The 16,573-nt window shown below is 45.3% G+C and overlaps 1 protein-coding gene across 6 annotated transcripts in view; it reads right to left on the bottom strand.

Moving 5' to 3' along the window:
* PUF60 (poly(U) binding splicing factor 60) overlaps positions 1-16,216 on the bottom strand; it is a 60,032-nt gene extending 43,816 nt beyond the window's left edge. For all 6 annotated transcript variants that reach the window (XM_073632375.1, XM_073632376.1, XM_073632377.1 and 3 more), the window contains exons 1-2: positions 16,083-16,216; positions 835-930 (exon numbers count right to left, since the gene is read on the bottom strand). In XM_073632375.1, coding sequence (XP_073488476.1) covers positions 835-930; positions 16,083-16,103 — 117 coding nt within the window. In that variant the 5' untranslated portion in view covers positions 16,104-16,216. The remainder of the gene's footprint in view (positions 1-834; positions 931-16,082) is intronic.
* Positions 16,217-16,573: the final 357 nt, after the last annotated feature.

Genomic DNA, 16,573 nt, shown 5'->3' with positions numbered 1-16,573 from the left:
GCAGTACCCAACCACTCCTGACCGCCATCACCAGCCCGGACTGCCTAACCCCTTCTTAAGCCATCACCCGCCGGCAGTGCCAAAACACCTCCCCGCCATCCTTACAAACACCACCAACCAGCAGTGACTAAAACACTGAGCACAAAAGGCACCAGCACTGTGCGCTATGCAGTGAAGCCTGTCTGGTTCATAGTGCCTCAAAATCCCCAACCTGATTTCTGCAGTGCAGAGGGACCAAAGAAAGTTAGCACAGATCAGATTTGGGGAATTGAAATCAGCATTTAAAAAAAAAAAAAAAAAAAAAAAAAAAAAAAAAAAATCACATTTACTAAGCCCTTCAGTAACTAGAAAACATATATTTCCCCAAAGTTCTGCTATAAAGTAAGCCTATCATGAGAGAAACATGCAAGCGGTCATTGCTTACCTGCCCTTTAGAAAATCATGGCTGCCATGACGACACTCTTTGTTCAATACTTTAAGTCACTGACCCGGCACAAGTAAGCAGGATCTTTGCTTTGCACACTTCTTCCAGGTCAGTGACTCAAGGTACTGAATCCACCAGGTCAGCATAGACAGCATTATTAGAAGTAGATCATCAATGCCTGCCTCTACGACGGGTTTACATTGACCGCGGAACTTCCTGATCTCTTAAAAAAACTCAAACATCATCATCCCGATTTTCACACAAAAAAAAAATAAAAAATAAGAAGATATAATAATCCATACACACAGCAATTCGAGACTATCGGTGTGCATTGCTCTGTAATGACAGCACCTTTGGCAGTGCCCAGACAGGCTCAGAATGGCACGGTGTTAGGTCACATCATTGCTCACCTTCTGTAAGGCCTCCTGCTGCTCCGGGGTGAGAGGGGGGAGACCCAGCTTGGACGACGTGCTCTGTCCATTTTCTAGCTTGATGGAGTCAACACCCTAAGGACAGAAAACAGAAGCGTAACCTTTCCACATTCATCTACCACCAAAACAGTGCAGCTGGCAAAAAACAATTAAAATTAGGTTATTGATTATTGAGCCAGTCCAAGTGATGAGCGCTCAATTTTTAACAGCAACATGGTCAAAGCAAACATTTTTATTAGGGTTGCACCGATACCATTCTTTTTACTGGCAAATACGAGTACCGATACTTGTACTCAAGTACTCGCGGTACAGAATACTGATACATAGTTACATAGTAGGCGATACCTTTGCCGTGCGATTTGAGCCCATACAAAATTAATAGGCTCAAATCGCACACTATTTGAACAGGAATGCGGTACGATTCCTGTCCCAATCGCATGCGGTTTCCCCACTGCTCCTGTTTGAAGTATACAAGAGAAGGATTTGGAAGCTCTGATGAAGGCTTCTTAGCCGAAACGCGTCAGAGTAGCCATGTAACCCAATAAAGGACTTTTATTCAAGAGCATCCGAGTCGCCAGCCCTTTTCTGATTCAAGTACTGCATTTGGGGCCTGAATGTCCTGGCTAGAGCACCGGATCACAGTTCATAGATCATCATATTGGCAGTGGAGCTGGGGTATCATTTTGCTTCTCATACAAGAGAAGGATCCGTGTAGCCACACATTTGCATGGTCCCTAGGATCAATATGAGTGTGGCAACCTCAACCTGGACTCCGAACAGGCCATGCCCCAAATTTCACCCAGCAGCCCCCCAGGGAGCTATGTCATGGGGATCGTTGGGGGTGTGGCCTGGTCTGAGTCCAGATAGAGGTTGCCACTCTCATATTGATCCTAGGGACCATGCGGGTGTGCGGCTACAGGGATACTTCCCTTCTCTTTAATACTATCCATTGCAGGAGCTGGGATGAGCTGCATCCCACACCAGTGGCGGAATGCTTCACAATTTACACATACCCTGAGCGGCACACTAAACTGCATGGAGGTCGCGCCTGTGTGAACCCAAGCTCGTCATAGTGATTTCAGCCTGAGTTCACACAGGAGCAGTAGAATCGCACCACATTTGTTTAAATTGCATGCGATTCTTTGCAGTGCGACTTGAGCCCATTCATTTTGTATGGACGCAAATCGCACCACAAAGTATCGGTTTCAAATATCAGGAGCATTTTCACAGGTACTAGTGAAAATACTTGGCATCGGTGCATCGATAATACTGACCGAGGTTATTTTACATGTCATCTATGCAAACTTTCTCCAAAACAAGTATCTACAGAATGTCAGATTCAGGCTGTGGAGCTCGGCTCCCCTCCAGCTCAAGGCAACAGAGCCATCTCCAAGCTTCGGAGCTTTGTGTTCTATCAATGGCAATGCTGTAAAACACCAGCAGGGGGCAGTATGTTCCAAGTAAGCAGGCTGACCCAAATATCAGACTACTTGTTATGTTCCTCAGCACTCCCCACAATAACAGCAGCACGGGGATCGAACCACAAGCTGAAAGCTATCACATTTTTGGCAAAAATATGACATTTTTTTGGTAAGATCAGAGTGTTCTGTGCTAGCAAAGGCCCACCCTCCACCAAAACCAGACGATTGTTGATTTATAAATACCAAGCGTAGCGAAGTGAAGCCTCCTAAGAAGAGAAGCTATTCCCACGTCCCATTCCTTCCAATATCTCCAAAATAAAAATGGATTATTTCTTATTTCAGAACAGTGGATGGAGCCCATCTTTTACACCACAGTAGGTAAACACACATCCAGAACCATGCTGGTGTATAATACAAATATAACCGAGTATTATAGAGCCATTCGGTCCAAACTGCATACACCATATCCCGAGTGGTTATACTTTCTCCATGGGTCCCGAGCCTTACTCCATAGAAGCCATGGTTTCCATACACAGCACTGATGGCCAAAAAGCCTGAAACAGCTGTTTACAGTCCGAAATAAATGACTCTTTAGGTCGGGTTTACACTGGTACAACATACGCTATGACTTTGGGAGGTCATGACATGTATAAATCAATGGTTCCCTATGAGAGCCATCTTAACAGATCCAACACATACATACTAGAGCTGCACGGCTCTGACTAAAATGAGAATCACGTTTTTTTTTTGTTTTTTTTTTTTGCTTAGAAGATCAAGATTCTCTCACGATTCTCGTGGCGATCTTTCACATTATACAAAAAATTGGGCTAAGTGCTGTTTCTTTTCAATTAATTGAAGAGTATTTTTCCCCCCCAAAAAAATGTGTTTGAAAGGCCACTGGGCAAATACAGTGCGACATAAAATATTGCAACAACCGCCATTTTATTCTCTAGGGTCTCTGCCAAAATATACAATATATATATATATATATATAATATGTTTGGGGGTTCTAAGTAATTTCCTAGCAGAAAATACAGATTTTTAGCTTGTAAACAGTGTCAGAAAAAGGTTTGGGCTTTAAGTGGTTAAACTGACCTCATTTACACACACACAAGTTCATTCCTTTGATCTAAAAAATACCATACCAGAGATACAATGTATCTCTTCATCTCCCAGTGCTGAGGAATGTTGATAAACATTGCAGGCTTTTAATTTTTTTTGACAGCTGAGCGAATTGAGGAAATGTCAGGTTAAGATTGTGAGGGGGGCTGAATCAAGACCACGATCTTCTAACGATTAATTGTGCAGCTCTGATACATACTCATTCACATATGGTGGGTGGGGGCAGGATCTGGGAGCACCTTTGTTAAAAGGGGGCTTCCAGATTCCGGTAAGCTCCCCGCCTGCAAACCCCAACAACCACCGCCAAGGGTTGTCGGGAAGAGGCCATTGTCCACATCAACATGGTGACAAGGTGCTTTAGGGTAGGGGGGCGCACAGCCCCCATCACCTGCCCCCAAGCACCCACACCCGTATGTTGAGGGCATGTTGCCTGGTATGGTCCAGGAGAAAGGGGGGGCTCACTCGTCCCCTCCCTATCCTGACCCCACTACTATTTTTTTTTTTGGCGTGAGGGTTCCCCTTAAAACCTATACCAGACCGTAGGGTCTGGTCTAATCTGGGGGGGGGGGGGGGGGGGGGGGGCTTGCGACACTATGGCGGTTTTTTAAAAAAAAAAAAATTTTGGCGTGGGGTTCCTCCTCAAGATTCAAAGGGCCTGCAAAGTGGGATCTAGGGCTGCAACTAACGATTAGTTGGCTGATTGTTTCGATTAATCGGTTAATAACCTTAAAAAAAGTGTGGTGTATAATTTAGTTAATATGTAAAGTTTTAAAAAAAAGATAATTTATTCCTTAATATCTCTATGCAGTGGTAAATATAAATAACTATATAGATAGGGAGCAAAATCTCTAATCCACTCTGAGAATAACAGACAGAAGAGATATACTGTATAAACTGTTAGAAAAGAGATATACTGTACATACTACTAAAGGGTGAATCTGATAAATGTCAGACTCAGAGATCAAATGTCTCCCTTCAAAAAAAAAATGTCATTTTAATAACGTTCGATTTTCTAATCGTTAGTGGGGTCAAATCGACGTTTGTTTCAACCACAGTGACAGGAATATTTGGAAATAGAAAACTTCTTGGTCAAAGGAATTTTCAGACAGTGGATGTGGTTTACGTTCAGAAATTGCATTCATTTTAAAAATAGAATGTTAAAAACAAGTGAAAATTTCAAACAACATTTTTTCATTCAGCGAATGTACAAAAATTTTTCGTATGAATATTTTCGTCTGAAAATTGATCGGTGTGGCCAGCATAAGGCTCGCTACACACTAGGGGTGCAACGGATCGTTGCCGATCCGTGATCCGTACGGATCACCCTCCGCGGATCGGCACACCCGCGATCCGCGGAGCACTTTTCGGGCCTCAGCCATAGGAAAGGCCCTGGCTTCGGCCTAGCTCCGGAGCGGCGGCCATCTTGGTACACCCGGAAGTGGCCGCTGTCTCGACAGGAAGTGACATTTCGTCGCCGCCATCTTGCTACACCCCACACTCCTGCACACTACAATAATGATAGAGTGAGAAGGGGGCAAGCGGACATCTTGTTACACCCACCGGAGTTTTAAATTTAAAAGCCATTTTCAACACAAAACTGAGCTTATATGCACAAATACTGTATTTATGCATATAAGCTCGGTTTTGTGTTGAAAATGGCTTTTAAATCTAAAACTCCGGTGGGTGTAACAAGATTTGTGTGTTTTTTTTTTTTTTTTTGTTTTTTATGCTGATCCGAGGATCGATCCGATCCGTGACTCTGATCCGAGGATCGATCCGATCCGTGAGATTTTTGATCCGTTGCACCCCTACTACACACCTATGCAGTTTGCTTTTGATCTGTTTCTGCAGTGCGTTTTGATTTTTGCGCACGTTATTTTGTGGCGATTTGCATTTTGCATTTTTGGCCAAATTGTTGTTGGGCAGATTAAAAAAAACAAATTGCTGCAAAAACGCATTAAATGCTTTTCTGCAGCTTCTCCATTGTCTATTGAACCAAAAAAGCACAGTTTTTGTGTTAAAAAAAAAAAAAAGTCCTTGACCCTTTCCAAATACGCAGCGGCTGAAAAAAGCAGAGATGTGAACGTGTCCAATGGGAAACCATGTTAATGAACTGCAGTGCGCTTCCGCAAAAAAGCACCAAAAAACACATGGATGTGAACCAGGTCTAAGATGTTTAGTAACATAATGGGGTTCAAAAAAAACCTAAAATTAACCCTTTTATAGTACAAAAAAAAAAAAAATAAAAAAAGCAGATAATTACTACTGTAAGGGGTTCATTTTTTTTTTTACTGTAGAACTGTGAAATGAATATGCTCATTTTAGTTTTTTTTAACCCCATTATGTTACTGGCCAATTAATCGATTAATTTCATAATCGATTAGTTGCTTCAGCCCTAGTGGGATCACATTCATTGAAGTCGGATGGGAGTCAGACATGAAGTCGCAGGGCAAAGTCAGATCCATAGTCGTACGACTGTCGTGTCTTACCAGTGTGAACCCAGCCAAAATAAATGATTCCCTATGAGAGTTGTCTTAACTGGTCTGACACAAGTCGGTCTGACTTTGAAAAAGGTTCCTGCACTACTTTGGTCCTACTTCAGCCCATTGAATATCAGTGAAGTCGGATAAAAGTTGGAGTCCTTGACATCCGATATGGTGATTGCAGCAGCAGTAGAAAGGAATTTATGTCACACTGGGATTGTTTTGATTCTGGGTGTGCATCTGACTTTTGGGGCGTAATAGAATGATTTGCATGGCTCCGCCCACTGTCCTGAAAATACCTGCTGATTGCACCAGAATTTCAGCGTCCTTGTATCTATGAAAACAATAGTAACTTCTACGCAAGCAGACCCCCCACACCAGGTAATGGAGGGGTGGGGGAGTGGATGGGTGGGGTTTGTAGTCCTATCCTAGGGTGACAGTGCTTCAAACATACAATACAGTGAGTGAGCGTTGTCATTCTAGGACAGGAAGTGAGTTACTGGCAGGTTCACCAGGTAAAAATAAAAGAATTAAAAAATGCAAGAAAAAAAGCAAATGAAGCCGCCACATCTAAGGACTGATAATCTGCAACAGATCACATTTTTATTATTAGTTTAGATACACTTCAAAAGGGCTTTTAAACCGGCACACCTAATACCTAGATCATCTCAATCATATAATTTTGCACTGGACTTTATATTCTGCAGTAATGTACAGTGAGCCATCTACATCCATCTCTGTAGCACAGAAGCTTACAATCTAATGACCCACCCCTGTCACACATGATTTTACATTTATATAACTCTGACATATACCGCAGTGCTGTACAGAGAACACTGAGCCAGTCACATCAGTCTCTGCACCAGAGGAGCTTACACTCTAATGTCCCCCCCCCCCCACAGTATTATTATGCATTTATATAGCTCTTGACATATAGCACAGTGCTGTACTGAGAACACTGATCCAGTCATACGAGTCTGAATCAGAGGAGCTTACACTCTAATTCCCCCCTACAGTGAAGCAAACAGTAGGGTCAATGTAGTCACTTGCAAAAATCTGGCCCCCCACGGGTTATGTGGCCTAAACCCAGAATGAACGTCGGCTCATGTTACCTGCAGCAGTTCTGCAGTAGAGGTGCAAATCTCAGCAATCTTCATTCAGCTGAACTAAAGACTCTGCTGATATCAGCACCCAGTACATTGCCGCCATGGATCCAGACCTCATAACTTACCTGAAATGCTGAGGGACCCATTTAACTTATGACAGAGATATACATGTACCGTATATATTTTGCACCAACCAGCATTCACCATTTGCAGATTCATACAATGAAGGTTTCAGAACTCTGCAAGGATGCTATATGCAGTCAGAAATACAGACCTCTCCAAACTTATTTCTGCTCTTTTAGAATTCAAATAATCCTCCCCAGCTTAGGCTGCTTTCACACCGAGCTGTCGGCGATTTACCTTCGTCTTTGCAGAGGTTTTCAGCTGCTAGCAGGTTGCTTTTAACCCCACTGCAGCATCGCTTTGCAGGCGGTTCAGCGGCGCTACCCATTCATTTCAATGGGTAGGGGCGCTCTTGGTGCGATGTATACAATCGCTCCTTCACCGCTCCAAAGATGCTGCTTGCAGGAGTTTTTTTTAACGTCCTGCCAGCGCATCGTCTCAGTGTGAAAGCACTCCGGCTTTCACAAAGACTGCAGGGGAGCCGTTTTTCAGGCACTAATTTTAGCCCAAAAGTGCCTGAAAAACGCCTCAGCGTGAAAGGGGTCTTAGGAAAAGTCTGGAAAAGTCCTCAAGAAAGAAAACAGCTTATTCCTGGCTCTGTACACACATACTACTACTACAGCGATACCTGCGGCACATTTTGAATTGGCCTCCCTCCGCTCCAAAAAAGCCAGGCGCGTTTGGCATTGCGTACCGCGTTTAGGGTGTCATTAAAGAGGAGGTCCAACACCCCCACGAAAAATTTAAAGTCAGCAGCTACAAATACTGCAGCTGCTGACTTTTAATATATGAACACTTACCTGTCCAGGGCGCCCGCGGTGTCCTCACCTGAGCCGATCTTCGGATCGGCTGTCGGGTGCAGCTGCCGCCATTCCTGGCCTTTTGGCTTCACAGCCGGTCCCCTACTGCACATAGCGCACTGCGCTTTCTAAGTAGTCCTGTGGCGAAGGAAGATGGAGGAGGCCGAACTTCAAGGAGACCAGGCCGCAGTCCGGTCTCCCTGAAGAGACGGATAAGCGGAAGTTCCACTTTTGAGTGGAAATCAGCTTTAAGAAATAATGGCATCGCGAATGCATCTCACGTTTTGCAGCCATTCCAAAACGCTCAGGTGTAAGCAGAGCCTAAGTTCACCCACCCCGTATTTAGGGTAGAACACGTAACATGTTTCAGCTTCTGCGCCTTCCCCCATCTACCTGTGACAGTGGATGGGGGTTCTTCTCCCTGTACCCGCTGTCACTTTTTAAAAACAGTGCGGCTGGGTGGGGCTCCGCCCACAGTCACTGCTAAGGCACATAGAAATCAGTTCTTTACTAGGCATTAGAAACCCTGCCAGTGTTTATTGCGCTCTGTGCCCCTGTTAAGGAGATTGTCCCCCTCTATTGGTCCTGTTTTACATTATCATAGAAAGTGAAAGTAAGAGAAATTGACCACATTTTGGGTTGTCCCCAGAAAAGTAAGAGGGGAAATCTTCCAATGGGGACACTAGTTCTGGTGACCTGGGGGTCTCCAAGCAATTCCCTTGATCTACAGGGATTTCCTCTCACTTCCTGTTTAGCTATGGGACAGGAAGTGAAGGAAAATATCCCCAATAAGACACACGAAAAAAAAAAAGTCTGACAGGTGTTATAACCTTAGTTTTGCCTATAGTTCTACTTTAATACATTCTATGCATTAAAGCTGAGTTCCACCCGCTTTTAAGTTTATTAAAAGTCAGCAGCTACAAAAAACATAGCTGTTGACTTTTAATAAACCGCTTATGGCTCCACGGCCAGGCGCGAGTTGCGCTGCGCTCTCCTATTGGCCAGCCGATCTTCTGGGACCTGAGTTGTGTCCCAGAAGATTTCTGGCAGGGAGGGGCCACCTAGGGCGAGAGGAGGAGTCGCCTAGGCGGCCGAAGATAGGAAGCAGGAAGTGGGACAGGAAGTCCCACAAAAAAAGGTTACACCCCCCCCCCCAAAAAAAAAAAAATGTCATGTCAGGGGGTGAGGAGTGCTTAAAGAGGAAGTTCCACTTTTGGGTTGCCTTCTATGTGCAGCAGCAGCCCCCCCCCCTCCCCATACCTTACCTGAGCCTCACCTCGACCCAGCGATGTTGCATTGCACAAGAGAGACTCGGTTGTCTGGGACTCTCCTCCTCATTGGCTGAGACAGCAGTGAATGCCATTGGCTCCCGCTGCTGTCAAACTTAGTAAGCCAATGAGGAGAGAGAGGTGTGGGGCTGGGCCACAGCTGTGTGTCTGAATGGACACAGGGAGCTGCGGCTCGGATGCCCTCCATAGCAAGCTGCTTGCTGTGGGGGCAGCTCAACAGGAGGCAGGGGCCAAGAGCATGGAAGAGGGACCAGAGAAGAGGAGGATCGAGGCTGCTCTGTGCAAAGCCAACTACACAGAGCAGGTAAGTATAACATGTTTGCTATTGCTAACAAAAAAAAACAAACAAGATTTTAGTATCACTTTAAGATTAAACTGCTTCTCCTCCAATTTCAATGAGTGGCCGCGTGTCTTCTTAAAGTGGAGTTCCGTCCAAAAAAATAAATAAAACAAAAATTAAAAGCCAGCAGGTACACATACTGCAGCTGCTGGCTTTGAATAATCGGACACTTACCTGTCCTGAAGTCCAGCGAAGTCAGCACCGCTGTCGGGTGCATCCCGCCGCCATTGCAGGTAAGGGAACACAGCAGTGTAGCCTTACGGCTTCACGCCAGGAACCCTACTGCGCATGCGCGAGGCCCCGCTCCTCTCTCCTAGTGGAGCGTTGACAGGGGAAAGAGGAGGGAGCTTGCAGTGACGTCATGGGGCGCAGCGCGGACTCCCAAAAGTGGGAACAGGATACCTGTCAATACCTGTCCTGACCCCCCCTCCCCCTCAAGGTGCCAATTGTGGCACCGGAGGGGGAGAGGAGACAAATAAGCCGAAGTTACACTTTTGGGTGGAACTCCGCTTTAAGTGACCTGAGAATGAATAGTTATTTTTCTCCTATGCTAGAATCATTGTTGAGCCATTTATAAACACTCAAAAAAAAAAAAAAAAAAAAAAAGAAGAAGGGGCTTCTCGGATATGCAGATTGTTGGTGGGAGAGTTGTAAACTCATGTACTACCATGAAGGATTTCTTTATTTCCTTCTCCTAATATGCATTTATAGAACTTGGAGGGCGTCCAAAGTCACAGATCACCATCCGATTACTACTCGCCACAGCAGGCATCAATTGTCTTGAGCTTTAAAGTGGAAGTCCATGCAAAAACTAAAATCCCTGCATCTATAGACACCACCGATCGAACACTAATCTAGCTAGCCCTGTAAAGAAAAAAAAATGAGTACACATATCTTTTTTGAACCCGATCCGACCGATCTCCAGCGGCGGAAGCTCTGCAGAGAACACAGCCGACAAGGGCTGTGAAATGAATGGGAAGTGACGTCACCCATAGACTTACTATGGGGCTTCCGTTTTCGTCGTCCGTGTCCTCTGCACCCGCCTACACAGAAAAGCAGCGGCTAACAGCTCAGCGTGGGATCCGGTCGGAGCGGCTTTGGAAAAGGCATGTATACTCCTTTTTTTCTTTACAAGGCTAGATAGGTTAGGGTTCGATCGCTGCTGTCTATAGTTGGAGAGATTTTAGTTTTGTATGGACTTCCACTTTAACCCCCTTTTTTGAGACCCCATGACAACATTATATGGAGGCAAAGTGGCTCTCCTGTGCCGAATCATGTACCTAGTACGTGACTCCGGCACTTCCGGGTAGTGTGGGAACGCTGCTTCTGCTGTGATTAGTCAGAAGCCAATCAGAGGGCGCAGGTTAATGGATGTCAGCCGGCACTCACTGATCGACGAAAGGGACAACAGAATAGAGCTCTGCATATATAAACAAGGCAGAGCTCCGTCCTGTCACTGCAGATGTGCTGGATTTTGTTTCCCAGCAAAGTACATCCCTTAGTAAAAGCACAACACATACTAAACACAAAAAAAAAAAAAAACACTGGCTAGGCACACAGTTAACCCCTTTGATCAGCCTAGATGTTTAACCCTTTCCCAGCCGGTGTCATCAGTACAGTGACAGTGCATATTAGCACTGTTCTCTGTATTAGAGTCACTGGTCCACAAAAAGGGTAAAAAAAAAAAAAAAAAAAAAAAAAAAAAAAAAAGTGTCAGATTTTCCCGTCGCAATATCGCAGTCCCGCTATAAGTTGCTGATCACCGGCATTACTAGTATAAAAAAAAAAAATCCATAAAAATATTCCATTAGTTTGTAGACGCTATAACTTTAGCTCAAACCAATCAATTTACGCCTATTGGGAATTTTTTTTTTTTTTTTACCAAAAACATGTAGCAGAATACATATTGGCCTAAATTGATGAAGAAATTCGATTTTTTCAATTTTTTTATTGGGTATGTTTTATAGCAGAAAGTAAAAAATATAGTTTAAGTTTTTTTTTTTTCAAAATTGTCCGGTCTTTTTTTGTTTATAGCACAGAAAATAAAAACCACAGAGGGGATCAAATTCCACCAAAGGGAAGCTCTATTTGTGGGTGGAAAAAAGGGCATCAATTTTGTTTGGGTACAGCGTCACAATCGTCAGTTAAAGTAACGCAGTGCCATTTTGCAAAAAATGGCCTGTTTTTTAAGGGGGGTAAAACGTTCAGGGGCTGAAGGCTGGGGACTTCTTTTGAGCTTTTCTTGTGTTTATTTAAAACGCGCAGAACCGCACACATGCTTTGATGGTCCAAATTTAGTTTTTGGCTGGGCTCTAGTTATAGCTCAGACTGATTGTATAGTTGTTTTCCCTAAGCTTAGGTTGGCTTGTGATTCCTCACCATCACCAGTAGATGATGCCACTGGTCATATTAATGAGATTTTGCAAACAAAACGAATTTATGAACGTTTACGTTTTCTTCAGCCAATCCAGTAGGAGGATTATGCAACTGGTGCATGCCGGGGGGAGGATATAAATATTTGGGATAGGAGATGTGCTCAATCTCTTGCCCTGGGGATGTGCTCCTCGATGGAGCTCTGCTGTCACTGGTCCCCAAAAAGTGTCAAATTGTCGTCGCCCCCCCCCCAAAATTGTTGGTGCTCAAATAAAGGAAGCTCTACTTGGGGGGGGGGGGGGGGGGGGACGACATAAATTTTGTTTGGATACGTCGCATGACCGCGCAATTGTCAGTCAAAGCGACGCAGTGCTGTATCGCAAAAAAATGTCCTGATCCTTAGGAGGGTAAATCCTTTTGGGGCTAAAGAGGTTAATCACCACTGCGGTTGTTTTTTGCTAAACAGCACATTTTACATTTGAAACATGAAGCGTTAGCATCGCGTCGAAATTAAAGCCTCATGATGAGTCAGGACTCGTTTGAAGCCTTTCGACGCTTCCCATGCAAGTCTATGGTAGCGCTCTGGTAGGCGCGTGCGGGCGTGTTTGCAGTGCAGCTGCGGGGGGTGTTAAAATTAGTCACATTTCATTGCGGAGCGGTTTTAATGCGCCTTAACGTTCATCATACGCTTCAAAACCGCGCATAGGGCGTTTTTAACAAAATTGGAACTTCCGCTCATTTGTCTACTTTCCCCCTCCGGTGCCACAATTGGCACCTTTGGGGGGGGGGGGGGGGTTGGGGACACAGGATACCTGTTCCCACTTCCAGAAGGCAGCACTGCGGCCCATGACGTCGCCGCGTGGCTCCCTCCTCTTCTCCCTGTCGCCGGGCCAGTAGGAGCGGCGGAGCCTCGCACATGCGCAGTAGGGCTCCTGGCGTGAAGCCGTTCCCTTACCTGCAATGGTGGCGGCAGCTGATGGAAACATCAGTTGTGGTGCCGACATCGCTGCACCTTGGGACAAGTAAGTGTCCTATTATTAAAAGCCAGCAACTGCAGTATGTGTAGCTGCTGGCTTTTTAATTTTTTATTTTTTTGGGGGGGGGGCGGACCTCTGCTTTAATGCATAGAATGTATTAAGGTAAAAAACCTTGAGGGTTCACAACCCCTTTAATGCCCCGTACACACGGTCGGATTTTCCGACGGAAAATGTGTGATAGGACCTTGTTGTCGGAAATTCCGACCGTGTGTGGGCTCCATCACACATTTTCCATCGGATTTTCCGACACACAAAGTTTGAGAGCAGGATATAAAATTTTCCGACAACAAAACCTGCTGCCGGAAATTCCGATCGTGTGTACACAAATCCGACGGACAAAGTGCCACGCATGCTCAGAATAAATAAAGAGATGCAAGCTATTGGCTACTGCCCCGTTTAGAGTCCCGGCGTACGTGTTTTACGTCACCACGTTCAGATTTTCCGACAACTTTGTGCGGCCGTGTGTATGCAAGACAAGTTTGAGCCAACATCCGTCGGAAAAAATCCTAGGATTTTGTTGTCGGAATGTCCGATCAATGTCCGACCGTATGTACAGGGCATAAGAGTTAGAAATTTAGTCAAGTGTGAACGAGCCCTTAGCGTCCGATTTGTCCGCTGCAATATCGCAGTCCCGCTATAAGTCGCTGATCTCTGCCATTACTAGTAAAAAAAAAAAAAATTAAAAAACTCCAGTATATATCCCATAGTTTGTAGACGCGATAACTTTTGCGCAAACCAATCAATATACTCTTATTTGGATTTTTTTTTACTAAAAATATGTAGCAGAATAAACATCGACGTAAACTGATTAGGAAATAAATTTTTTTAAATATTATTATATTGGATACGTTTTATAGCAGAAAGTGAAAAATAGTTTAATTTTTCCCTTCACAATTGTTGGTCTTTTTTTGTTTACAGCGTAACAAATAAAAACCGCAGAGGTGATCAAATACCACCAAAAGAAACCTCTATTTGTGGGGGGGAAGTGACTCACACAGGCCCCCCTCCGCATCCCCCGCTGACCTGCATGGCGGCGATCGCCTGTTCTGACCCCCGGTATAGTCGCCTCACAGCTCCGGCGCTTAAAAATCCTCTAAGCTCTCTCTTTCTTCCCCGCTGAGAGGACGTCCTACGCGGCTCCTGACTGATCCACGCCGCCCATTTAGAATGCTCCTAAACGTACCTCCTAACAGGTCAGCGGGAGCCGGGGGGGGGGGGGGGCGAGGCGGGGTTCCTGTGTAAAGTTCACCTTACAGATTTTTCTGTAAAAGGTGAACTTACCCTTTAAAGTAATGCAGTGCCGTATCGCAAAAATGGTCTGGTCAAAAAGGGGGGTAAATTTCCTGGAGGTGAAGTTGAAAAAAAAAAAAAAAAAAAAAGACAGAAGTCCGACCTATGTGTGTGATTATGTGTCAGTATTACATTGTATATCCCTGTATGTTGTGGTCATTCAGGTGATTATCTAATAGTTTCTTGAAGCTATCAATGCTCCCCGCTGAGACCACCGCCTGTGGAAGGGAATTCCACATCCTTGCCGCTCTTACAGTAAAGAACCCTCTACGTAGTTTATGGTTAAACCTCTTTTCTTCTAATTGTAATGAGTGGCCACGAGTCTTATTAAACTCTCTTCTGCGAAAAAGTTTTATCCCTATTGTGGGGTCACCAGTACGGTATTTGTAAATTGAAATCATATCCCCTCTCAAACGTCTCTTCTCCAGAGAGAATAAGTTCAGAGCTCGCAACCTTTCCTCATAACTAAGATCCTCCAGACCCTTTATTAGCTTTGTTGCCCTTCTTTGTACTCGCTCCATTTCCAGTACGTCCTTCCTGAGGACTGGTGCCCAGAACTGGACAGCATACTCCAGGTGCGGCCGGACCAGAGTCTTGTAGAGCGGGAGAATTATCGTTTTATCTCTGAAGTTGATCCACTTTTTAATGCCAATATTCTGTTTGCTTTGTTAGCAGCAGCTTGGCATTGCATGCCATTGCTGAGCCTATCATTTACTACAGGGATCCTCAAACTACGGCCCTCCAGCAGTTGCAGAACTACACTTCCCATGAGGCATTGTAAAACTCTGACATTCACATACATGACTAGGCATGATGGGAATTGAAGTTCCTGAACAACTGGAGGGCCGCACTTTGAAGACCCCTGATCTACTAGGACCCCCAGGTCCTTTTCCATCCTAGATTCCCCCAGAGGTTCTCCCCCCAGTCTATAGATTGCATTCAGATTTTTTGCCACCCAAATGCATTATTTTACATTTTTCTACATTGAACCTCATTTGCCATGTAGTCGCCCACCCCATTAATTTGTTCAGATCCTTTTGCAAGGTTTCCACATCCTGCGGAGAAGTTATTGCCCTGCTTAGCTTAGTATCGTCTGCAAATACAGAGATTGAACTGTTTATCCCATCCTCCAGGTCGTTTATGAACAAATTAAATAGGATTGGTCCCAGCACAGAACCCTGGGGAACCCCACTACCCACCCCTGATCATTCCGAGTACTCCCCATTTATCACCACCCTCTGAACTCACCCTTGTAGCCAGTTTTCAATCCATGTACTCACCCTATGGTCCATGCCAACGGACCTTATTTTGTACAGTAAACGTTTATGGGGAACTGTGTCAAATACCTCCCATCGCCTCCCCCAATCAAAGACGGGACAAGTGCTGCTCAGCCAATCAGGGGAAGCCTTGTATTTTATGAAGGAATACAAAGCTTCCTCTGATTGGCTGAAGTCAGGAGGCGGCCAGTAAGCAGTGCGGTCCTATCCTAGTGAAGGGAAATCATTACTACATGAACCCTCTGTATATGTGTGTGTGTGTGTATATATATATATATATATATATATACTCAGTGTTCTCTGTACAGCACTGCGGTATATGTCAGAGCTATATAATAATAATAGTGTGTGAGCTCCTGTGGTACTCTAGTCAGTGTGTGTGGCAGACCGACACTCTCTCCTCCCCTCCCCCCAGCATACGATCTCCTCTCTCTGGATATAAACGTCTTTACAGCCCACGTCGGCGCTACGAGCCCTATAAGGGAGGCCTCCACAGAAAACATATCACCCTCACGCCGGCCCCCGGACACATCACAGCCGCCCTCGCTCCCCGGCTTCCCACTCACCAACATGATTGCTGTCGCCATCAGCTCCTCCGGCTTCTCTGTCTCCTCACGACGGACAAATCTCGCGAGATTTGAAGGGGGTCTATAACAGACAATGGGATGTCTCGCGAGATCTCGCGCTGGCGAGGCGAAGAGCTCGCGAGAAAAGGCCGCGATTCCAGATCCTTCTTTTTTTTTTTTTTTCCTTTGACAAAACTTTACTGAATACAGACAAAGCCGACAGAATTTCAGGGCGGCAAACGGCCCCCTTAATAATAGATGATGGAAAGGAGGTCACGTGACATTAAACACCCCCCTGTCCCTCTGTCCTCCACACTCCAGACCTCTGTCCCCCAGACCCCTGTCCCTCTGTCCTCCACACTCCAGACCTCTGTCCCCCAGACCCCTGTCCCTCTGTCCTCCACACTCCAGACCCCTGTCCCCCAGACCCCTGTCTCTCTGTCCTCCACACTCCAGACCCCTGTCCCTCTGTCCCCCAGACCCCTGTCCCT

This window comes from Aquarana catesbeiana, linkage group LG05 (assembly GCF_042186555.1).
Source record: "Aquarana catesbeiana isolate 2022-GZ linkage group LG05, ASM4218655v1, whole genome shotgun sequence".
Lineage (NCBI taxonomy): Eukaryota > Metazoa > Chordata > Amphibia > Anura > Ranidae > Aquarana > Aquarana catesbeiana.
Note: the sequence above shows the minus strand (reverse complement) of the source record. Positions and strands in the feature narration are given on the sequence as shown.